General features: G+C 48.3%; 1 protein-coding gene across 1 annotated transcript in view; it reads right to left on the bottom strand.

Annotated features, from left to right (window-relative positions):
* Nucleotides 1-7,203, bottom strand: part of LOC120997410 (oocyte zinc finger protein XlCOF6-like) — a 37,672-nt gene extending 30,469 nt beyond the window's left edge. Inside the window, exon 1 of the mRNA XM_040427484.1 lies at nt 7,158-7,203. Within this exon, the coding sequence (XP_040283418.1) occupies nt 7,158-7,203 (46 nt within the window). The remainder of the gene's footprint in view (nt 1-7,157) is intronic.
* Between the last annotated feature and the right edge of the window lie 19,201 nt (nt 7,204-26,404).

Raw genomic sequence — 26,404 nt, 5'->3', positions numbered from 1 at the left:
ATCCTTGGAAAGTGTGACCCCCATAAAAGGACCACAGCGCCCCCCAATATCAGGGCTGAACCCCCATAGAGGGAGGAGAGCGCCCCCTGATATCAGGGCTGAACCCCATAGAGGGAGGAGAGCGCCCCACAATATCAGGGCTGAACCCCCATAGAGGGAGGAGAGCGCCCCCTGATATCAGGGCTGAACCCCCATAGAGGACGAGAGCACCCCCGATATCATGACTGAACCCCCCATAGAGGGAGGAGAGCGCCCCCTGATATCAGGACTGAACCCCCATAGAGGGATGAGAGCACCCCCCGATATCAGGGCTAAACCGCCATAGAGGGAGGAGAGCGCCTCCCAATATCAGGGCTGAACCCCCGATAGAGGGACGAAAGCGTCCGCCCCGATATCAGGGCTGAACCCCCATAGAGGGATGAGAGCGCCCCCGATATCAGGGCTGAACCCCCATAGAGGGAGGAGAGCACCCCCCAATTCAGGACTGAACCCCATAGCGGGACGAGAGCGCCCCCAATATCAGGGCTGAACCCCCATAGCGGGACGAGAGCGCCTCGATATCAGGGCTGAACCCCCATAGAGGGAGGAGAGCGCCTCCCAATATCAGGACTGAACCCCCATAGAGGGACGAGAGCGCCTCCCAATATCAGGACTGAACCCCCATAGAGGGACGAGAGCGCCTCCCAATATCAGGACTGAACCCCCATAGAGGGACGAGAGCGCCCCCCGATATTAGGACTGAACCCCCATAGAGGGAGGAGAGCGCCCCCGATATCAGGGCTGAACCTCCATAGACGGAGGAGAGCGCCCCCGATATCAGGGCTGAACCCCCATAGGGGGACGAGGGCGCCTCGATATCAGGGCTGAACCCCCATAGCGGGACGAGAGCGCCCCCGATATCAGGGCTGAACCCCCATAGCGGGACGAGAGCGCCCCCGATATCAGGGCTGAAGTGCCTGATAAAGATGACTTCTGCTTTTTCCCATACATCTCGCACATCCCCCTTCATCTCTCCTACTGTAGAGTTCATAAACTGTGTCCATAGGATGGTTCAGACTGGAGAAGTCCAGTTCATACTGGTATAGTACTGGGCAGGAGACCCTCCGTATGGACATATAAAACACACCTGGAGACATTGAATCTGTGTCTTTCTTTCTCTCAGTGACAGACTTGGAGGCCTTTGAAGTCTCCCCCAAATTCCAGAGAAGAGGGCTTCCATCTACAGTCCATGGTGTTAGAAACCCAGAAACGTCAACAGACTTCTTTTACCTGACCAGGACTATCTCCCACGGGACTACTGAAATTCAACAACCACAGTGGGCAACCCTTTGTGTTACATGGACTCTATACTGTAAGAGCAGCGAGACTATGGACTCTACTCTAAGAGCAGTGAGACTACGGACTCTTTACTGTAAGAGCAGTGAGACTATGGACTCTACTGTAAGAGCAGTGAGACTATGGACTCTTTACTGTAAGAGCAGTGAGACTATGGACTATATACTGTAAGAGCAGTGAGACTATGGACTCTTTACTGTAAGAGCAGTGAGACTATGGACTCTATACTGTAAGAGCAGTGAGACTATGGACTCTTTACTGTAAGATCAGTGAGACTATGGACTCTCTACTGTAAGAGCGGTGAGACTATGGACTCTTTACTGTAAGAGCAGTGAGACTATGGACTCTCTACTGTAAGAGCGGTGAGACTATGGACTCTGTACTGTAAGAGCAGTGAGACTATGGACTCTTTACTGTAAGAGCAGTGAGACTATGGACTCTCTACTGTAAGAGCGGTGAGACTATGGACTCTTTACTGTAAGAGCGGTGAGACTATGGACTCTTTACTGTAAGAGCGGTGAGACTATGGACTCTCTACTGTAAGAGCGGTGAGACTATGGACTCTATACTGTAAGAGCAGTGAGACTATGGACTCTATACTGTAAGAGCAGCGAGACTATGGACTCTTTACTGTAAGAGCAGCGAGACTATGGACTCTATACTGTAAGAGCGGTGAGACTATGGACTCTCTACTGTAAGAGCGGTGAGACTATGGACTCTTTACTGTAAGAGCGGTGAGACTATGGACTCTTTACTGTAAGAGCGGTGAGACTATGGACTCTCTACTGTAAGAGCAGTGAGACTATGGACTCTATACTGTAAGAGCATTGAGACTATGGACTCTCTACTGTAAGAGCAGTGAGACTGTGGACTCTCTACTGTAAGAGCAGTGAGACTATGGACTCTATACTGTAAGAGCAGTGAGACTATGGACTCTTTACTGTAAGAGCAGTGAGACTATGGACTCTTTACTGTAAGAGCAGTGAGACTATGGACTCTTACTGTAAGAGCAGTGAGACTATGGACTCTTTACTGTAAGAGCAGTGAGACTATGGACTCTTTACTGTAAGAGCAGTGAGACTATGGACTCTTTACTGTAAGAGCAGTGAGACTATGGACTCTTTACTGTAAGAGCAGTGAGACTATGGACTCTTTACTGTAAGAGCAGTGAGACTATGGACTCTTTACTGTAAGAGCAGTGAGACTATGGACTCTTTACTGTAAGAGCAGTGAGACTATGGACTCTATACTGTAAGAGCAGTGAGACTATGGTCTCTCTACTGTAAGAGCAGTGAGACTATGGACTCTTTACTGTAAGAGCAGTGAGACTATGGACTCTTTACTGTAAGAGCAGTGAGACTATGGTCTCTCTACTGTAAGAGCAGTGAGACTATGGACTCTTTACTGTAAGAGCAGTGAGACTGTGGACTCTCTACTGTAAGAGCGGTGAGACTATGGACTCTATACTGTAAGAGCAGTGAGACTATGGACTCTATACTGTAAGAGCAGTGAGACTATGGACTCTTTACTGTAAGAGCAGTGAGACTATGGACTCTATACTGGTAAGAGCAGTGAGACTATGGACTCTGTACTGTAAGAGCAGTGAGACTATGGACTCTTTACTGTAAGAGCAGTGAGACTATGGACTCTTTACTGTAAGAGCAGTGAGACTATGGACTCTTTACTGTAAGAGCAGTGAGACTTAGACTCTCTACTGTAAGAGCAGTGAGACTATGGACTCTCTACTGTAAGAGCAGTGAGACTATGGCTCTCTACTGTAAGAGCAGTGAGACTGTGGACTCTATACTGTAAGAACAGTGAGACTATGGAACTCTTTACTGTAAGAGCAGTGAGACTATGGACTCTTTACTGTAAGAGCAGTGAGACTATGGACTCTTTACCGTAAGAGCAGTGAGACTATGGACTCTTTACCATACGAGCAGTGAGACTATGGGACTCTATACCGTAAGAGCAGTGAGACTATGGACTCTTTACCGTAAGAGCAGTGAGACTATGGACTCTTTACCGTAAGAGCAGTGAGACTATGGACTCTTTACCGTAAGAGCAGTGAGACTATTACTCGTTACTGTAAGAGCAGTGAGACTATGGACTCGTTACTGTAAGAGCAGTGAGACTATGGACTCTTTACTGTAAGAGCAGTGAGACTATGGGCTCTTTACTGTAAGAGCAGTGAGACTATGACTCTATACTGTAAGAGCAGTGAGACTATGGGACTCTTTACTGTAAGAGCAGTGAGGACTATGGACTCTTTACTGTAAGAGCAGTGAGACTATGGACTCGTTACTGTAAGAGCAGTGAGACTATGGACTCGTTACTGTAAGGCAGTGAGACTATGGACTCGTTACTGTAAGAGCAGTGAGACTATGGACTCGTTACTGTAAGAGCAGTGAGACTGTGGACTCTTTACTGTAAGAGCAGTGAGACTATGGGCTCTACTGTAGGAGCAGTGAGACTATGGACTCTTTACTGTAAGAGCAGTGAGACTATGGACTCTATACTGTAAGAGCAGTGAGACTATGGACTCTTTACTGTAAGAGCAGTGAGACTATGGACTCTATACTGTAAGAGCAGTGAGACTATGGACTCTATACTATAAGAGCAGTGAGACTGTGGACTCTTTACTGTAAGAGCAGTGAGACTATGGACTCTTTACTGTAAGAGCAGTGAGACTATGGACTCTTTACTGTAGGAGCAGCGAGACTATGGGCTCTACTGTAGGAGCAGTGAGACTATGGACTCTACCGTAGGAGCAGTGAGACTATGGAGTCTGCCTGAGGAGGTGGTGATGGTGAAGTCACTATAAGAGTAGGTGGTAGCTTACACTAATCGCTGCTTCCCAAATTATGATAAAAAGTTTACATTATTTTGTTATGAACTGGTGGGGGAAGGCCTCGGGGGTCTTGTATACGGGCACAGGGGGTAAACAGAAGCCCCCGGGATACTGCTGGGATCCCCTGAACTCATCAAGAAGATGGAGGATAGTCCTCCAAAGTCCTCTTATAGACATTCCAGACACCTCTCCAGTGACTCCACAAATATGAGGTTGTGCTTATTACAACCCCCAAGCTTGTAATGCAGCGAACCAGCTCTGCTGCTGTCCGTGGGTTCAGAAAGGGGGGGATAGGAAATGACTGATAAAAAGGGGGGCATTGAGAGACCACTGACCATTGATGAGACCACTGTCTGTGATGATATATGTACATGGTTGTCAGACATCGAAGGACATGGAAACCAAAGTGTCAGCACAGTATCACCTATGTCTGTCTCACTGATCCTTATACTGAGTGTTCTGTAGACGGTCCTAGATGGTGGAAAACAGACCACGGGAATTTCATCACCAGGCATGCCGCGGTGCAGAAAGGTGAGGCAACGATACATAAACCACTGCCTTTTAGGTGAAGCCCTCACTGCAGGGTGTAATCTGGGTGAGGACAAGGAGGTGGACATCTACATCACTGCAGGGTGTAATCTGGGGGAGGACATCTACATCACTGCAGGGTGGAATCTGGATGAGGACATCTACAACACTGCAGGGTGTAATCTGGGTGAGGACAAAGAGGTGGATATCTACATCACTGCAGGGTGTAAACTGGTTAAGGACAAGGAGGTGGACATCTACATCAATGCAGGGTGTAATCTGGGTGAGGACATCTACATCACTGCAGGGTGTAATCTGGGTGAGGACAAGAAGGTGGACATCTACATCACTGCAGGGTGTAATCTGGGTGAGGACATCTACATCACTGCAGGGTGTAATCTGGGTGAGGACATCTACATCACTGCAGGGTGTAATCTGGGTGAAGACATCTACATCACACTGCAGGGTGTAATCTGGGTGAGGACATCTACATCACACTGCAGGGTGTAATCTGGGTGAGGACATCTACCTCACCACAGGGTTTAATCTGGGTGAGGACAAGGAGGTGGACATCTACATCACTGCAGGGTGTAATCTGGGTGAGGACATCTACATCACCACAGGGTTTAAACTGGGTGAGGACAAGGAGGTGGACATCTACATCACTGCAGGGTGTAATCCGGGTGAGGACATCTACATCACTGCAGGGTGTAATCCGGGTGAGGACATCTACATCACTGCAGGGTGTAATCTGGGTGAGGGACATCTACATCACTGCAGGGTGTAATCTGGGTGAGGATATCTACATCACTGCAGGGTGTAATCCGGGTGAGGATATCTACATCACTGCAGGATGTAATCCAGGTGAGGATATCTACCATCACTGCAGGATGTAATCCGGGTGAGGACATCTACATCACTGCAGGGTGTAATCCGGGTGAGGACATCTACATCACTGCAGGGTGTAATCTGGACGAGGACATCTACATCACTGCAGGGTGTAATCTGTGCGAGGACATCTACATCACTGCAGGGTGTAATCTGGGTGAGGACATCTACATCCCTGCAGGGTGTAATCTGGGTGAGGACATCTACATCCCTGCAGGGTGTAATCTGGGTGAGGACATCTACATCCCTGCAGGGTGTAATCTGGGTGAGGACATCTACATCCCCTGCAGGGTGTAATCTGGGTGAGGACATCTACATCCCTGCAGGGTGTAATCTGGGTGAGGACATCTACATCACTGCAGGGTGTAATCTGGGTGAGGACATCTACATCCCTGCAGGGTGTAATCTGGGTGAGGACATCTACATCCCTGCAGGGTGTAATCTGGGTGAGGACATCTACATCACTGCAGGGTGTAATCTGGGTGAGGGCATCTACATCCCTGCAGGGTGTATCTGGGTGAGGACATCTACATCCCTGCAGGGTGTAATCTGTGCGAGGACATCTACATCCCTGCAGGGTGTAATCTGGGCGAGGACATCTACATCCCTGCAGGGTGTAATCTGGGTGAGGACATCTACATCCCTGCAGGGTGTAATCTGGGTGAGGGCATCTACATCCCCTGCAGGGTGTAATCTGGGTGAGGGCATCTACATCCCTGCAGGGTGTAATCTGGTGTGAGGACATCTACATCCCTGCAGGGTGTAATCTGGGTGAGGGCATCTACATCCCTGCAGGGTGTAATCTGGGTGAGGGCATCTACATCCCTGCAGGGTGTAATCTGGGTGAGGACATCTACATCCCTGCAGGGTGTAATCTGGGTGAGGACATCTACATCCCTGCAGGGTGTAATCTGGGTGAGGACATCTACATCCCTGCAGGGTGTAATCTGTGGTGAGGACATCTACATCGCTGCAGGGTGTAATCTGGGTGAGGACATCTACATCCCTGCAGGGTGTAATCTGGGTGAGGACAAGGAGGTGGACATCTATACGACTCCAGGTCTGTGTTTGGTGTAGAACCTGATGTCGGAGATATGTGGCGGAGCCGCGCCCTCCTGAGCTCTGTAGGTAAGCCTATATACAATGCCGGGGCTGGACGGCGGCCATTACACCCATTGTCATTCCCTAAACGGGCGGCCATATTGAAGAGCAGACCCTCCGGCATGTGGTGACCGCCCTGACAGACCAGGAGGCCACAGAGGCCGCATTACTCCGCTGGACGGTGGCCGCAGCGGACCTGTTCCAGACATGGACGGAGGCAGGGGCCGCACAGGAGCCTCTAAGGTCTGCCGGGCCCCGTGTCTCCATGATGGCCGCCCTGCCTCACCCCTCACATCTCCCAGGGAGCCATGTCTGCCGCAGTCTGGGAGGACTGATATGTGCAAGGCATAACCCAGGGGGGTCTACCCGAGATGTGCCCGGAACCACGGCCGAGAGTAAGCCGCCGGGAACCTCCCCGCACATCCAGCAGTGTCAGCCGGAGCAGTCCTGTTACCTGGGAGGGGAGCCTCCATCATGGCGGCCGGGGGCAGCTTCTCCATGGGGACAGAGAGCGTAAGGACCTGCGGTGACGTCACTGTCATGTGACCCAGAGCAGGGGGCGGAGCTCAGCAGTGCAGACAGGTGGTGGTACAGGACCTGCGGTGACGTCACTGTCATGTGACCAGAACAGGGGGGAGCTCAGGAGTGTAGATATGTGGTGGTAGAGGACCTGCGTCACGTCACTGTCATGTGACCAGAACAGGGGGAGCTCAGCAATGCAGACAGGTGGTGGTACAGGACCTGCGGTGACGTCACTGTCATGTGACCAGAGCAGGAAAGGGCGGAGCTCAGCAGTGCAGACAGGTAGTTGTACAGGACCTACGGTGACGTCATTGTCATGTGATTTTAGCAGTTGTGGGCGGGAGCTATATAGTGCTGAGGATTGATGGGCGCAGAAGCCGTAAAGACGTCATGTGACCTGAAGGGCGGAGCTGAGAATGGAAGAGAAGATCCTCTGCTATCACATAGCAGACTGGGAGTTGTAGTTCTCTCCATTTTATATCTCCTACTGTAATATCTTCTGATACCACATAATAACAGGCAGGTTGGACATGATGGGAGTTGTAGTCCTCTTCTACCTCCTCCTGTAATGTCCTCTGATAACATAATATGGGCTGGACATGCTGGGAGTTGTAGTCCTCTCCTACTGCCTCCTGTAATGTCCTCTGATAACATAATAATGGACTGGACATGCTGGGAGTTGTAGTCCTCTCCTCTTCTACCGCCTCCTGTAATGTCCTGTGATGGGTGTCAGTTGGGGGGTCCCCTCTCTCTGCAGTCGGTGATCCTCTCCTCCATCTCTCTGTTGGGGGCCTTTGCTCTTCTCCGCTCTCACAGCTCGGCCATTAGTGGAGGTCCGCTCCTCTCTCTGCAGTCGGTGGTCTCCTCCTCCATCTCTCTGTTGGGGGCAGTGCTCTTCTCCGCTCTCACAGCTCGGCCATTAGTGGAGGTCCGCTCCTCTCTCCGCAGTCGGTGGTCTCCTCCTCCATCTCTGTGTTGGGGCAGTGCTCTTCTCCGCTCTCACAGCTCGGCCATTAGTGGAGGTCCGCTCCTCTCTCTGCAGTCGGTGGTTCTCCTCCTCCATCTCTGTGTTGGGGCAGTGCTTCTCTCCGCTCTCACAGCTCGGCCATTAGTGGAGGTCCGCTCCTCTCTCTGCAGTCGGTGGTCTCCTCCTCCATCTCTGTGTTGGGGGCAGTGCTCTTCTCCGCTCTCACAGCTCGGCCATTAGTGGAGGTCCGCCTCCTCTCTCTGCAGTGGGTGGTCTCCTCCTCCATCTCTCTGTTGGGGGCTGATAGGAATCTCTGACTGATAGGAATCTCTGAGTCCCACTTGGTACCCCTGGCACCAAACTTCTAGTATCGGTTTCTTGGTTTGAGTCCTTTCTGACGTCAGGAGAGCGCTTCACTCAGTAAGTAACGAAAGACACAACAGTGATGTACTGAATGAACACTCTGAGGTTTATTTTTAATGCCACACAGGTTATATAGAGGGGGCTTTACCCTCTTTATTAGCATCATCGTATGTTATGTATTTAACCTATCATATTAACACGTTTCATTCTACGCCCTCAGAGAAATAGAAACAAAAACGGAACTTCCATATTAGGAGTATTGTCGGGAGTAGTGCCAAAGAGATAAGATTCAGGGTTACAGAGAATAGAAAACCTTACAGTATATTAGTTTCACAGCAATCAGAGTTAGTACCTAACATAGAAACAAAACTTCAGCAAAAAGCAGAATTCATTTTGACATAATAAAGAACATGGATTCCTTTCAAATCCCCTCTTAAAGAACCTTTAGTGGATCACACTACATGGTTCTTTCCTTTCTTGTCCTTTTATCTCTCTATATGATATTAGGTAATTCTTATACCCATCTGGGCTTCGATCCTCCTGGGGTAGAGTAGTCTGATATAATGACATATTAGAGAGCCCCTTTTTCTAGCATTCGTCTCACACCAGGAAATAACACATAATGCTACTACACCTATTACTACAATTACTATTAGTATGACAATCCCTAGTTGCATGAGACCTTGTTTCCAATTTGTGAACCACCCAAAGTATTGATCCCATGGATCATTTATACCTGAGTTCTTTTCCAGTTCTACTGACAGATCTCAAGCTTCTTTATAGCTATTGTGGACCTTACCAGTGGGGCCAGTATTATTATGGTATGTATGTGCAGCAGGAGGTTGGATCAATCAATACTCGGCACACTCCGCCCTTCTCTGCAAGAATCATATCCAACACCATTCGATTTTGGAATGTCATGATTGAGTCTGCTTGTAGTTTCTTCTGCTACCCCTAGAAATGCATCTCTGGTATAGTTTACAAACCTTGCTGATTGTAGTATATGTAACTTATCCAATCCACATTTTTATTCACAGTAATGATGGGAAATATTGATTCAAATCTGGCGGCTACTTGATCTCTAGCTTTGAACTCATCTGGGACCCCTCTTGGAACACCTATTGCATCTATATACACATGGGGATCAAAACTTGAAAGGGGGCTGCTTCCTTTTGTTTATCTTTAGCACCCCCTTTGTCTATAATATCTGATTCAGTAAAAATGTGGCATGTTCATTATAGCTTTGGCAAGCGCACATTCACCTTTCCAGGCACCTTCCAATCTGGATCTTATCTTTCCATCTCCACAGATCCAGTACACATCTCCTATGGAGTACACTTGGTTCTGAGTGAGGGATATGTTCAGATTGCTGTATATGTGACAATAACCTTGGTGAAATTCTGTACATTCCTCCCATGTGTACTCCCTTGTAACATGTGTAGTTACCTGGATATACCTGGATGCCTGCCCCTGGGCGAGGATTTTTTAACAAAGAGGGTATTTTGATTTCCATTCTGTACATGCACTGTGGTTATAAGACTATTAACAAAAAGAGTCAAAAAACATTCTTCAACACTTTCTGGTAACACTAGGGGTACGGTACCTAGGTGTGGCTTGGCAGCCACCGCATATGTACAGTTACTTTTATTCACAGAGGCTGCACTATATTTCATCCACTCCAGCCACAAATTAACATCAGAAAAACCCGTCCCCATGGCCAAAGTATCCTCATATGTGGGATCAGATATGGCCCTTAGGTTTTTTAGAGAAACTATATGCGGGGCTAGTGGGTTTTTGGGGACACCTGTGATGGGCTGGTATTCCTTAGACTTATACATATCTCTAAGTTTGAACATTTGTGTTACCTGAGAAGTCTCAGCTCCCCACATGTTATGGAAGTACCATCCTAATACATAATCTCCTTCATCATATTTACCAGGGTTGTCTATTGTCAATACAATCTTCATTTCCGCTGACCTTTTTTTTGCAATGATACACTGAAGAGGTGTCCACATAACACGTCCCTCTCTCAAGGAGTGTCATTCTAGTCAAAAGGGACTTAGAATTTTTATCCCTCCTTTTGAGGGCACTTTCTGGTTTATATCCCCATTTTGCCCCTGTATTCCATCCCACTGATCCCCAGTATCCACAACCTTTTCCCCAGTATGAGTCTGTTACACATATATAGGCCTGTCCTTCTACATAGTCGTTGGAACAATAGTTATAATATGAACATGTTTTCAATATATCACAAAGGCAAAAGGTGTAGGTGGCTACGTGAGTGTTAGATGAATTATACCAAAAGGTGATGACGCCGCCCTTGCTAGTTGCGGCTACTTCTCCCTTACTACGAATTGGTAAAATCAACAAGATATTATTGAAGCAATCATTAGTCAGTACATTCAACCCATTTCCCAGAAAGGGTGAGGAGCTCATCATGTTTGCGAGGTCAGTGCTGGGTCTGCCCCCGTTAGTACCTCTGGGCCTCGTTGGAGCCGTCAGGGACTGTCTGCCCCCGTTAGTACCACAGCGGCCTTGTTGGAGGTCAGAGGCTGTCTGCCCCCCGTTCAGTACCTCTGCGGCCTCCTGCTGCCGAGCGTCAAGGGTCCTGTCTGCCCCCGTTAGTACCTCTGGGCCCTTGTTGGAGAGTCCAGGGCCCTGTCTGCCCCCCGTTAGTACCTCTTGTCCTTCTCAAGGCCAAGCTCGTCTCCGCCTCCAGTTCCTGCCTCCTCTCTTGTTCTCACAAGCCTTAACTCGGGTGGCCCGCCCTGGATCCAAGTTTGGACTGCTTCAATCAGCACGGCTGCTTCTGGTTACAGCCGACCACGGTAGTGGGCTTGGCCATATGCGAAGTCACCTTGGGATTTTCCTTTCTTCAGTGTTTTGATCACTACCACATCCCCCACCCTGTATGGGTGGGTGGGTTCCTGTGGAAGAGAGGGAGACTTACAAGCAACTTTTTCCTCAGTTTTATTAAGAACCTGTATCAATTTGGTGACATATTCTTCCCTTATTAAATCAAGATCACCTTCCTGCACTATCATTGGGCGTCTTGCCCAGGGGGTGGGGAAAGGCCTTCCCATGAGTATCTGTAAGGATTCTCAATACTGTTATATCCTACCCCCTCTTTGCAGACTAATCCTGTCTTAGGATTTTTCTGCAATACTGGATAACACCAGTCTTGCTGTTCCTGTTCAGTGGAATATCTTTGAAGATCAGTAAGCATTTGTGACATCTCAGGGGTTGGAGGTGCCAAACATGGCATCTCCCAATGGTTACATGGACCTGTGGGGTTGCATTTGGCCACTCGTTTCGCCACCTTATCTGCCAGCGCATTGCCCTGTGAGACATTATCCTTACCATCTGCTGCCGTGAATCCTCTCCTCTGTCAAATCATACCATGGTCCCACACTACCCCATGTGCGTACCTACTATCAGTATAAATGGTGACAGATCTATCAGTATGTAGAATACATGCTCTAGTGAGTGCAATGAGCTCAGCTGCCTGCTGTGTTGAGTGCGGATGTCCTTGAGTAGGCCTATAACATCATGTGTAGTGTGCAAAAATGGTGTAACGTCACATTGTGAAAGGAGTTGCCAACTCTACCATCATAGCACAGGCTGCAAGAGAACACAGACATGCCGGCATCCCTTGAACAGGGGTGGGCATTACCTTTGAGAAAAATACACAAGGACGCAACTTGCCTCCGTGTTCTTGTGTCAGTACACCCGCCATGGTTTTACAATTTTGTCGTGCAAACATGTGGAAGTTTGTAGTCAGGGAGGCCTAATCCTGGACTTGACATTAATGAACATTTCAGATAATCAAATGCATTGTACATTTCTGAAGACCATCTTATTAAATCAGGTTTGTCCTGCAGTGTTGCCTGTCTCAAGATATTATCATAGTAGGAGCAGTCTGGGATCCATTGTCTGCAGTAGTTTATCATTCCAAGGAAGGATAGCATTTCCTTCTTGGAGTGCGGGGTGACCAATCCCGCTACAGACTGAACTCTCCCTGGACTGATCCTCCTTTCCCCCTTTTTCAGGACAAACCCCAAGTATTCGACTTGCTGTTTACACCATTGCATTTTCCCTAATGACACTTTGTGTCCACATTCAAACAACCATTGTAACAGTGATATACCATCCTCAATGTTGGCCTCCACTGACATACTGCACAACAGTAAATCATCCACGTATTGCAACAACACGGAACCTTGGGGGGGGTGCCATGGTTTTAACGTGGCTTGGAGGACTATGCTGTACACTACAGGTGAATCAGCACATCCCTAGGGCATTTCTGCCCCAGGTCAGTTGACATCTGTCAAAGGAAAAAGCAAAAATTAGTCTGGTCTTCTTGTCAACTGGGATAGAAAAGAATGCGATTTTCAGATCTATCACACTGAACCAAACAGCGTCTGCTGGAATGGCAGATAATAATTGAGTGATGTCAGGTACAACAGGAACTATAGGCACAATGATGTTGTTGATGGCCCTTAAATCCTGTACAAAGCGGGCAGCACCATCTGCCTTTGTCACTGGATTCACGGGCGTGCTGTAGGGTGAAATCACCTCTGCCAGGATTCCCTTTTGTAGGAATTCTTTTATCATTGGCCTAAGTCCATTGAGTTTCTCTTTTGGCAGTAGGTATTGTTTCTGGAACACTGAAATGACACCTGGTTTTTCAGTAGCTTTGTAAGGTGTGCAATCTATGAATCCTGTGTCATATTCATTTGAAGACCATAATGCAGGGTTAATGTTGTTAAGTTCTGGGTGGTCCTGTATGTTTGCAAGAATCAGTGGCACTGGTGTAGAGACTGGAATGAGATCTGAGTGTACTCTTATGCCCTGATTTTTGGCTGACACTTGTAAGTCAAGCTTAATGAACAAATCTTTACTTAACACACTTGAGGTTGCACTGCTATCTACCATGCATCCTACTCTGAGTCATCTAAGTCCACCCCTTTTAGTCGGACGCTGTGGTCCTCCTACTCTCTGTCATTAGTGTCCCAGCTGTCCATGAGGACAGAGCTCTGATGTGAAGCACAACACTTAACATGTAACACGTAACTGCAAACATTGAAACAAACAGATCTGACAATACAGACATGAACACACAAAGGGCCCATAAGAAACTTTTCATTGACTTCAATAATAAAAAAAAATTTACAGCTTGATCAATGCTGTTGGCACCAATAAAAACCAAAAACTTCCAAGAAAAATAAAATAAAATTCTCAATGCGCATATTATATGAAAACAAATATCGTACTCCATACACATTCATATACATTTCATGTACTCATCTTCACAAAACAGCTCATAACCACGCCCTTACACATAAAAACTGAATTGCACACACAGCTCTCCTAAAGCATCCATTAGGGCTCTTTCACACTTTCAACTCCACTACAACTCAGAGCCACACCCATTCACATTCCACTGAATCATTTGTCTTCCAACCTAATCACACAATTGTCTTTGTTTCATCCCAAAACTTGCAGCACAGACAAACAGTTTTCCGGGAAACAGCCACACCACACCCAGAATTGCTGATGGTCTGTCGCTGTAAGACAATATACATGTTATAATCATAAAGTCATTTTGTTAAACCCAAATCATTTTATATGTCAGGTGTTCTTAGTTAATGTTGTACATATATAATAATTCTTGTTAAAAGCTGGATTCTCACATTACACTGCTGGGGAAAGAAAATTATTGAACAATTTTTGTCTTCTATAATAATATTACACATATAACATTACTTACTCTGCAGGATTCTCTACTCCTTTGTATCATGTAATCTATATCCTAGGACGGGTCATGGTCAAAATGTGGCCATGCTTCTTTGTCTCCCAGACAAAGACCCTTTATCATGTCCATGTGGTACGGGCTATTATCGCCGTCCCTGGGAAAAGGGGCTAGCAGCTTGCATGAACTCAGTCCATCCAGCTAAGTTATCCACCCATGGGTTAAATAGGAAGTAATTTGTGGGACTACACCGTGCAACATAAACTTTGCATGTTTCTCCCGTCTCAGGTTTGGGATGATTTGTTTTAGACCCTTGTGACCCCATTCCGTCTGATATTTTAATGATGCTACTTTTCTAGGACTGGCTGTACTGAAGCGTTAAGGATTCGACAAATTAATGCTGTCAACTAGGCAAAGGACTCAGGTCTGATCAGAAAATATCAGAGTGTCTCATCAAACATATAATTTGTTGCTTTGGTCTGCCGCTTGTGTTCACCTATCTGCGGGTTAATGGATTGTTCCCAGCCGGGGGTGGGGCGTATTGCAGACCTCCGCAACACAGTAAAACAACAATGCAATGTCCTTAAAACTCTATGCAAATAGTGAACTTCAGTCCGTACACTTACCACCCGGACATCAGTATCCTTATCTCAACTCTAATAATCTTATACTTTAAAACAACGTTAAAAGAGTCAAACCAAGCTCCATCCTTGTCTCCCTGAGACAATATTATGTAGTGCGCACTATATTTTCTCTGAGTGATCCTCACGGCGGACTCCCGGAGTCCCCGGGTCACTCCCCCAGACTCCCGGAGTCTGTACCCTGTATCCCTGATACAGTAATTATACTAGAAGTTGTAGGTTCTACTTACTAGATCGAGACGTGGTTCTCGGATCGGCTAGAGGACAATAACAGATGCCTTCCTTACCGAACACGAGGAAAACCTTCCCGATCCCGGAAACGAGCCCCCAACTGATAGGAATCTCTGACTGATAGGAATCTCTGAGTCCCACTTGGTACCCCTGGCACCAAACTTCTAGTATCGGTTTCTTGGTTTGAGTCCTTTTCTGACGTCAGGAGAGCGCTTCACTCAGTAAGTAACGAAAGACACAACAGTGATGTACTGAATGAACACTCTGAGGTTTATTTTTAATGCACACAGGTTATATAGAGGGGGCTTTACCCTCTTTATTAGCATATCATCGTATGTTATGTATTTAACCTATCATATTAACACGTTTCATTCTACGCTCAGAGAAATAGAAACAAAAACGGAACTTCCATATTAGGAGTATTGTCCGGGAGTAGTGCCAAAGAGATAAGATTCAGGGTTACAGAGAATAGAAACCTTACAGTATATTAGTTTCACAGCAATCAGAGTTAGTACCTAACATAGAAACAAAACTTCAGCAAAAAGCAGAATTCATTTTGACATAATAAAGAACATGGATTCCTTTCAGGGGCAGTGCTCTTCTCCGCTCTCACAGCTCGGCCATTAGTGGAGGTCCGCTCCTCTCTCTGCACTCGGTGGTCCTCTCCTCCATCTCTCTGTTGGGGGCAGTGCTCTTCTCCGCTCTCACAGCTCGGCCATTAGTGGAGGTCCGCTCCTCTCTCTGCAGTCGGTGGTCTCCTCCTCCATCTCTCTGTTGGGGGCAGTGCTCTTCTCCGCTCTCACAGCTCGGCCATTAGTGGAGGTCCGCTCCTCTCTGCAGTGGGTGGTCTCCTCCTCCATCTCTGTGTTGGGGGCAGTGCTCTTCTCCGCTCTCACAGCTCGGCCATTAGTGGAGGTCCGCTCCTCTCTCTGCAGTCGGTGGTCTCCTCCTCCATCTCTCTGTTGGGGGCAGTGCTCTTCTCCGCTCTCACAGCTCGGCCATTAGTGGAGGTCCGCTCCTCTCTCTGCATTCGGTGATCCTCTCCTCCATCTCTCTGTTGGGGGCAGTGCTCTTCTCCGCTCTCACAGCTCGGCCATTAGTGGAGGTCCGCTCCTCTCTCTGCAGTCGGTGGTCTCCTCCTCCATCTCTCTGTTGGGGGCAGTGCTCTTCTCCGCTCTCACAGCTCGGCCATTAGTGGAGGTCCGCTCCTCTCTCTGCAGTCGGTGGTCTCCTCCTCCATCTCTCTGTTGAGGGCAGTGCTCTTCTCCGCTCTCACAGCTCGGCCATTAGTGGAGGTCCGCTCCTCTCTCTGCAGTCGGTGGTCTCCTCCTCCATCTCTCTGTTGGGGGCAGTGCTCTTCTCCACTCTCACAGCTCGGCCATTAGTGGAGGTCCGATCTTCTCTGCAGTCGGTGGTCTCCTCCTCCATATCTCTGTTGAGGGCAGTGCTCTTCTCCGCTCTCACAGCTCGGCCATTAGTGGAGGTCCGCTCCTCTCTCTGCAGTCGGTGGTCTCCTCCTCCATCTCTCTGTTGGGGGCAGTGCTCTTCTCCGCTCTCACAGCTCGGCCATTAGTGGAGGTCCCCTCTCTCTGCAGTCGGTGGGTCTCCTCCTCCATCTCTCTGTTGAGGGCAGTGCTCTTCTCCGCTCTCACAGCTAGGCCATTAGTGGAGGTCCGCTCCTCTCTCTGCAGTCGGTGGTCTCCTCCTCCATCTCTCTGTTGGGGGCAGTGCTCTTCTCCGCTCTCACAGCTCGGCCATTAGTGGAGGTCCCCTCTCTCTGCAGTCGGTGGTCTCCTCCATCTCTCTGTTGGGGGCAGTGCTCTTCTCCACTCTCACAGCTCGGCCATTAGTGGAGGTCCGCTCCTCTCTCTGCAGTCGGTGGTCTCCTCCTCCATCTCTCTGTTGGGGGCAGTGCTCTTCTCTGCTCTAACAGCTCAGCCATTAGTGGAGGTCTGCTCCTCTCTCTGCAGTCGGTGGTCTCCTCCATCTCTCTGTTGGGGGCAGTGCTCTTCTCCACTCTCACAGCTCGGCCATTAGTGGAGGTCCGCTCCTCTCTGCAGTCGGTGGTCTCCTCCATCTCTCTGTTGGGGGCAGTGCTCTTCTCCGCTCTCACAGCTCGGCCATTAGTGGAGGTCCGCTCCTCCTTCTACATTGGAAAGACAATTCGCCCCCTTTTTGAGCGCATTCGCGAACATGTTGGTTCCATTCGATCAGGTAAAGGCAGCCCACGCCTCATTGAACATATCCGCACGGCCCACGACGCGTATCCGCGTTGCCTCTCCTTTGCGGGCGTAGAGCATGTCCGCCCTATCCCTCGGGGTGGTGACCGGCATCGCCTACTCCTGCAGAGGGAGGCAAGGTGGATTATGCGTACGGAAGCCATGCATGCGGTAGGAATGAATGACAGAAATGACATGTCTGTATTCTTGTGACATTCCAGGCGCCCATATATGGAGGGATTCTGTGGCGATTTGTCTTTCCCATGTAGAAGCAGATCCTCCCTTTTCATCCCTTGCAGCAAAAAGCTTTATAGCTGTTCTATCAGGCCTTATACACGTACCGCAGACTTTGGTCCATGTTAAAGCATCCTGATCCATTACCGTAGCTCAGACCAGTTATCTCATTTTCGAATTTCTTACATGCTCTAATATGTATTTTTTAACATTCGTCCTCTCTATGTACATGCTCCCTTTATTTGTCCTAATTCTGGTCCAATTAACTGTATGATTGTAACCTCACCTGTCGTTTTGCATGTAATTTTAACACGTCATATCCGTGGGAGTGAGATACTTGCTGACGGCGTCGGCCGTCCCCTCATCCACTTTGTATAAAGCGCACATATGCGCAATGACGTAATCAGTGGCCTGAGGAAGCGCGTCTGAGCGCGCGAAACGGCCGTCGCTGCTCGCAACTACGTGTCCGCCCTGGATCCCCACTGCTACCTGTTGAGGAAGCTACAATAAAGGATACTTTTTGACACACTTCGGTGAGTGCCGCAACTTTGTTCTTCACTTCTCTCTCCAAGTTGCAGTGCTCTTCTCCGCTCTCACAGCTCGGCCATTAGTGGAGGTCCGCTCCTCTCTCTGCAGTCGGTGGTCTCCTCCTCCATCTCTCTGTTGGGGGCAGTGCTCTTTTCCGCTCTCACAGCTCGGCCATTAGTGGAGGTCCGCTCCTCTCTCTGCAGTCGGTGGTCTCCTCTTCCATCTCTCTATTGGGGGCAGTGCTCTTTTCCGCTCTCACAGCTCGGCCATTAGTGGAGGTCCGCTCCTCTCTCTGCAGTTGGTGGTCTCCTCCTCCATCTCTCTGTTGGGGGCAGTGCTCTTTTCCGCTCTCACAGCTCGGCCATTAGTGGAGGTCCGCTCCTCTCTCTGCAGTTGGTGGTCTCCTCCTCCATCTCTCTGTTGGGGGCAGTTCTCTTTTCCGCTCTCACAGCTCGGCCATTAGTGGAGGTTCGCTCCTCTCTCTGCAGTTGGTGGTCTCCTCCTCCATCTCTCTGTTGGGGGCACTGCTCTTTTCCGCTCTCATAGCTCAGACATTAGTGGAGGTCGGCTCCCCTTTCTGCAGTCAGTGGTCTCCTCCTCCATCTCTCTGTTGGGGGCGGTGCTCTTCTCCGCTCTCACAGCTCGGCCATTAGTGGAGGTCCGCTCCTCTCTGCAGTCGGTGGTCTCCTCCTCCATCTCTCTGTTCGGGACAGTGCTCTTCTCCGCTCTCACAGCTCGGCCATTAGTGGAGGTCCGCTCCTCTCTGCAGTCGGTGGTCTCCTCCTCCATCTCTCTGTTCGGGACAGTGCTCTTCTCCGCTCTCACAGCTCGACCATTAGTGGAGGTCCGCTCCTCTCTGCAGTTGGTGGTCTCCTCCTCCATCTCTCTGTTGGGGGCAGTGCTCTTCTCCGCTCTCACAGCTCAGACATTAGTGGAGGTCTGCTCCTCTCTGCAGTCAGTGGTCTCCTCCTCCATCTCTCTGTTGGGGGCACTGCTCTTTTCCGCTCTCACAGCTCGGCCATTAGTGGAGGTCCGCTCCTCTCTCTGCAGTCGGTGGTCTCCTCCTCCATCTCTCTGTTGGGGCAGTGCTCTTCTCCGCTCTCACAGCTCGGCCATTAGTGATGGTTCGCTCCTCTCTCTGCAGTCGGTGGTCTCCTCCTCCATCTCTCTGTTGGGGGAATTGCTCTTCTCCGCTCTCATAGCTCAGACATTTGTGGAGGTCGGCTCCCCTTTCTGCAGTCGGTGGTCTCCTTCTCCATCTCTCTGTTGAGGACGCCAGTAAAGCATGCTGCCAGGAAGTTAAAATGGATTCCTCAGCTGTAGGACAGCTGATGCTGGAGATGTTTCACGCCGATATGCAGATCCCTAAAAATATTGGAAAGTGAAGCAGGCCTCAGATTTCCTAGCCAACGCTTCTGCGGACCTGGTAAGACTTTCGGCCAGATCCACGGCTCTATCAAATGCCACCCATAGAGCAATCTGGTTGAGGTCTTGGTCAGGTGATGCTGTCAGTTTTCTAGAGGTAGAGGAAGAAGGTTTCTTTTTAACCCCGACGCCTCTACCAAAAAAAATCAATGATGCCATAAGTGTCATGGGAGGCAGGCTCACAAATTTCCATAAGGCCTGGGATTCTATAGAAGCCTCCTGGTCCTAGACCAGATTCTCTCTGGTCACAGCATAGAATTTAATCCTTCTCTCCCGAAAAAGGTTTATGATAAACAAGACTATGTCACATTCCCTCAAGCAGATAGCTCTAGAGTCAGAGGTAGTGACCCTGCCAGAAAAAGAAGTAGAACAGGTACTAACAGGTAATTCAGAACCATCTTCAGTCTAAAGTATTTGAACCGATTCAAAAAATTCAAGATGGAGTCGATAAGATCTACGATAAATCTTCCAAGCCGAGACTATTATATGGTAACACTCAATCTAGCAGGCTTACTTATTTTGAGCTTAAAATCATTTTTTCAATTAGTCTTTATTAATAAATATGGAGCCCTTTTTTCTGTACGGAGCTGAGATGCTCTAATAACAGCCTCTGGATTTTCTGTCAGACAGGGAGCTGACGGCTCCTTATTTCTGACCAGGGCCGTCTTTAACAAGGGGCAAAAGGGGCAGCTGCCTCTTGAGCCCTGCTAGCCATTGCCCCGGGTGTCAGGCTGTCAGCTACTCAGGGGGTGCTGCCATGCCTACCGGCACTCCAGGCAGCGTACTGTGAGAGCTGTGATTCTCTAGGACCTTAGATGACATCATCACCATGTGACCAGTAACCTAGCAATATTACTGGTCACATGGCTATGAGGTCATCAAGGTCCTACCAGGAGTGTTGCTGTAGAAGTTTGCCTTAACTGGAGCTTTTTTTGTAAATATTACATCAGAAAAAGGTGACAGGGGCTGTTATGCTAATATACTGTAAACTACTGTATAGTGGGGTGCTGTATACTGTGGGGGCCTGTATACTGTGGGGGGCTGTATAGTGTGGGGGGCTGTATACTGTGGGGGCCTGTATACTGTGGGGGGCTGTATACTGTGGGGGGCTGTATACTGTGGGTGCTGTATATTGTGGAGTGCTATGCTGCTGTACTGTATACTGTGGGGGCTGTATACTGTATACTGTGGGTGCTGTATATTGTGGAGTGCCATACTTCTGTACTGTATACTGGGGGGGGCTGTATACTGTGGGGGGCTGTATACTGTGGGTGCTGTATATTGTGGAGTGCTATACTGCTGTACTGTATACTGTGGGGGGCTGTATACTGTGGGTGCTGTATATTGTGGAGTGCTATACTGCTGTACTGTATACTGTGGGGGGCTGTATACTGTGGGGGCTGTATATTGTGGAGTACTATACTGCTGTACAGTATACTGTGGGGGGCTGTATACTGTGGGGGGGCTGTATACTGTGGGTGCTGTATATTGTGGAGTGCTATACTGCTGTACTGTATAGTGTGGGGGGCTGTATAGTGTGGGGTGCTGTATCGTGTATAGTTTGGGGTGCTGTATTCGGTGAGGTGCTATACTGCTCTACTGTATACTGTGGGGTGTTGTATACTGTGGAGTGTTGTATACTGTGTGGTGCTGTATACTGTGGGCTGCTATACTGCTCTACTGCTCTACTATATACTGTGGGGTACTGTGGTAGTGTGGGGTGCTATACTGCATACTGTGGGTTGCTGTATACTATAGGGTGCTATACTGCATACTGTGGGGTGCTGTATACTATAGGGTGCTATACTGCATACTGTGGGGTGCTGGGGTGCACTGTAACACTAGGGTGAGCCGAGCCCTGGTCTCCTTCCTGCAGAGCGGTGCCCACTTCCAGCCCTGAGCCCAGCTGCCCAGAGCACTGATCCTGAGCCACTGGAGTCTTCAGAACTGGAAGTATTTACAGTCATTCACTGGACTCTACCAGATGTGTGGATTTATTGTGTGTGTGTTGTGGTGGAGGCCGTGATTGCCTGCTAAGGTGTGGGAAGGCGGGATCCAGGGGGCCCAAGTAAATTTTTGCCCAGGGTCCAATCAATATTAAAGACGGCCCTGTCTGTAGTAGTATACTGTCCTCTTCAGTGTTAATTACTTTACACAGTTTAGTGTCATCTGCGAAAATTGATATTTTACTATGCAAGCCTTCTACAAGATCATTAATAAATATATTGAAGAGAATAGGGCCCAATACTGACCCCTGAGGTACCCCACTAGTGACAGTGACCCCTGAGGTACCCCACTAGTGACAGTGACCCCTCCAGTACTGATCCCTGTGGTACTCCACTAGTGACAGTGACCCCTCCAGTACTAACCCCTGAGGTACCCCACTAGTGACAGTGACCCAATCTGAGTGTGTACCGTTAATAACCACCCTCTGTTTTCTATCCCTCAGCCAGTTACCCACATACAGATGTTTTCTCCCAGTCCGAGCATTCTCATTTTATATACTAACCTTTTATGTGGTACAGTGTCAGATGCTTTGGAGAAGTCCAGATATACGACATCCATTGATTCGCCGCTGTCAAGTCTAGAACTTACCTCCTCATAGATACTGATTAAATTAGTTTGACATGACCGATCCCTCATGAAGCCATGCTGATATGGCGTTATTTGCTTATTTCCGTTGAGATGCTCTAAGATAGCATCTCTCAGAAAACCTTCAAACAGTTTACCCACAACAGATGTTAAACTTACCGGCCTATAGTTTCCGGGCTCTGTTTTTGGACCCTTTTTGAATATTGGCACCATATTTGCCATGCGCCAATCCTGTGGGACATTCCCTGTCAGTATAGAGTCTGCAAATATCAGAAATAAGGGTCTGGCTATGACATTACTTAATTCCCTTAGGATACGGGGGTGTATGCCATCTGGTCCTGGTGATTTGTCTATTTTGATCTTTTTAAGTCGCTGTTGTACTTCTTCCTGGGTCAGACAGGACACTTTTAATGGGGAATTTATTTTTACATTCAGCATTTCATCTGACAGTTTATTTTCCTCAGTGAATACAGTGGAGAAAAAAACAGCTTTGCTTTGTCCTCGTCGCTCTCTGCGACTCCCCCCTCATTACTCTTTAAAGGGCCGACACCTTCAGATTTATACTTTTTAACATTTATATAATTGAAGAACATTTTAGGGTTAGTTTTACTCTCTTTGGCAATTAATCTCTCGGTCTCTAGTTTGGCCGCTTTTATATGTTTTTTACATGTTCTGTTTTTTTCCTTATAGTTTTTCAGTGCTTCCGTGCTACCCTCCTGTTTTAGTGATTTATATGCTTTCTTTATGTCATTTATTGCTTTCTTTACAGTTCTGTTTATCCACATTGGTTTCTTTTTGTTCCTTAGCCTTTTATTCCCATACGGTATGTACCTCTCACAATGAGATTTTAGGATGCTTTTAAAGATATCCCATTTTGTGGCTGTATTTTTATTTTTGAGGACTTTGTCCCAGTTAGTTAGGTCTATTGGGAAATAAGGATATTTGGGCATTTTCATGCATGATGGTTTGCAACCTCCTTGCTTGAGTGAGGATTAGGTTGCGGTCCTTCCAATTTAGCATGCGAGCTAGTAGCGGCCTAGGTGGGGCTCCTGGAGGTGGTGGTCGAGCCGGGACCCTGTGGGCCCGCTCCACTGCATACGCCATAGAGAAAGATGCCTCTGGAAAGATTGACTTAAACCAGGCCTCGAGGAATGCTGCAGGATCCTGTCCCTCTGTTCTCTCAGGTAGGCCCAGTATGCGCACGTTATTTCTTCTGGCCCTGTTCTCCAGGTTGTCGCATTTCTGCTGCCATAAGCAGATTGAGCCTTCCAGGGCATGTATCTTAACAGGTGAGATCCTCCAGCTCGGAGATCCTCTCCTCAGTTCCCCGCACTCGTTCTCTGAGTTGCTGAACATCGTGCCTGAGGAGGCCTACATCCACACGTACCTCCTCTATCTTTGTGGTGAGGGAAGTTTGGCAAACCAGGATTGCTGACATCAGCTGCTCATGTGCCTCTTTCGGGGTAAGTTCAGCCACCTCAGGTTCATCTATGGCTGCTTGCTGTGCCGCTTGACCACGGGTATGCTGTGTACGAGGTGAGCCGGCTGCCGCAGGGCCATGTTGGTTTTCTTGGCGCGTGAATTCCTTCAGCCGTTCTGCAGCGGCTTGAGCTTTGCTGGGTCCCATCACCGGTTACCGTGGAGGTTCGTGTTGCTGTACACCCTTTATTCGGTCCAGTTAGCTGCAATAGCATTCAGGATTGCTCAGGATTATATTCAGGAGCCGGAGCTCAGATCAGATGCGACCGTTCATGCCAGCCGCTAGCCATGCCCCTAGAAACGCTCTTTTGAATGATAATTGGAAGGTTATTACTTTCTGGTCACTATTTCCCAGGTGTCCCCCAACCTGCACGTCTGTTGTTCTGTCAGGTCTACTGGTTAGTACTAAGTCCAGTATGGCCGTCCCTCTAGTCGGGTCCTGGACCAGTTGGGGAGAATTGTCTTTGGTTATTGCCAAGAACCTGTTTCCTCTATGAGATGTACAGGTCTCAGTTTCCCAGTCTATATCTGCGGAGTTCCCCCATAATAACCACCTCATTATGATTTGCCGCCTTGTCTATCTCGTCTAGTAGTAGATATTCTGTGGACTCTGGTATATTAGGTGGTTTATAGTAAACTCCTATTAGTAATTTATTGTTGTTTTTGCCTCCATGTATCTCCACCCACAGAGACTCCACATGTCCATGTCCATCACTTATATCTTCTCGGAGTGTGGACTTTAGACAGGACTTTACATAAAGGAGAACCCCTCCCCCTCTCCAGTTTTGGCGATCCTTTCTAAACAGACTGTAACCCTGTACATTAACCGCCCAGTCATAGCTATCATCCAGCCGTGACTCAGTTATTCCCACTGTCATAGCTATCATCCAGCCATGTCTCAGTTATTCCCACTGTCATAGCTATCATCCAGCCATGTCTCAGTTATTCCCACTGTCATAGCTTTCATCCAGCCATGTCTCAGTTATTCCCACTGTCATAGCTATCATCCAGCCATGTCTCAGTTATTCCCACTGTCATAGCTATCATCCAGCCGTGTCTCAGTTATTCCCACTGTCATAGCTATCATCCAGCCGTGTCTCAGTTATTACCACTGTCATAGCTATCATCCAGCCGTGTCTCAGTTATTCCCACTGTCATAGCTATCATCCAGCCGTGTCTCAGTTATTCCCACTGTCATAGCTATCATCCAGCCGTGTCTCAGTTATTTCCACTGTCATAGCTATCATCCAGCCATGTCTCAGTTATTCCCACTGTCATAGCTATCATCCAGCAGTGTCTCAGTTATTACCACTGTCATAGCTATCATCCAGCTGTGTCTCAGTTATTCCCACTGTCACAGCTATCATCCAGCCATGTCTCAGTTATTCCCACTGTCATAGCTATCATCCAGCCATGTCTCAGTTATTCCCCCTGTCATAGCTATCATCCAGCCGTGTCTCAGTTATTCCCACTGTCATAGCTATCATCCAGCCATGTCTCAGTTATTCCCACTGTCATAGCTATCATCCAGCTGTGTCTCAGTTATTCCCACTGTCATAGCCATCATCCAGCCATGTCTCAGTTATTCCCACTGTCATAGCTATCATCCAGCCGTGTCTCAGTTATTCCCACTGTCATAGCTATCATCCAGCCGTGTCTCAGTTATTCCCACTGTCATAGCTATCATCCAGCCGTGTCTCAGTTATTCCCACGGTCATAGCTATCATCCAGCCGTGTCTCAGTTATTCCCACTATGTCATAGCTATCATCCAGCCATGTCTCAGTTATTCCCACTGTCATAGCTATCATCCAGCCGTGTCTCAGTTATTCCCACTGTCATAGCTATCATCCAGCCGTGTCTCAGTTATTCCCACGGTCATAGCTATCATCCAGCCGTGTCTCAGTTATTCCCACTATGTCATAGCTATCATCCAGCCATGTCTCAGTTATTCCCACTGTCATAGCTATCATCCAGCCGTGTCTCAGTTATTCCCACTGTCATAGCTATCATCCAGCCGTGTCTCAGTTATTCCCACTGTCATAGCTATCATCCAGCCGTGTCTCAGTTATTCCCACTGTCATAGCTATCATCCAGCCATGTCTCAGTTATTCCCACTGTTATAGCTATCATCCAGCCGTGTCTCAGTTATTCCCACTGTCATATCTATCATCCAACCATGTCTCAGTTATTCCCACTATGTCATAGCTATCATCCAGCCGTGTCTCAGTTATTCCCACTGTTATAGCTATCATCCAGCCGTGTCTCAGTTATTCCCACTGTCACAGCTATCATCCAGCCATGTCTCAGTTATTCCCACTGTTATAGCTATCATCCAGCCGTGTCTCAGTTATTCCCACTGTCATATCTATCATCCAACCATGTCTCAGTTATTCCCACTATGTCATAGCTATCATCCAGCCGTGTCTCAGTTATTCCCACTGTTATAGCTATCATCCAGCCGTGTCTCAGTTATTCCCACTGTCACAGCTATCATCCAGCCATGTCTCAGTTATTCGCACTGTCATAGCTATCATCCAGCCATGTCTCAGTTATTCCCACTGTCATAGCTATCATCCAGCCGTGTCTCAGTTATTCCCACTGTCATAGCTATCATCCAGCCGTGTCTCAGTTATTCCCACTGTCATAGCTATCATCCAGCCATGTCTCAGTTATTCCCACTGTCATAGCTATCATCCAGCCGTGTCTCAGTTATTCCCACTGTCATAGCTATCATCCAGCCATGTCTC

Source organism: Bufo bufo, chromosome 4 (assembly GCF_905171765.1).
Source record: "Bufo bufo chromosome 4, aBufBuf1.1, whole genome shotgun sequence".
Lineage (NCBI taxonomy): Eukaryota > Metazoa > Chordata > Amphibia > Anura > Bufonidae > Bufo > Bufo bufo.
This window is presented reverse-complemented; position numbering and strand designations above follow the sequence as displayed.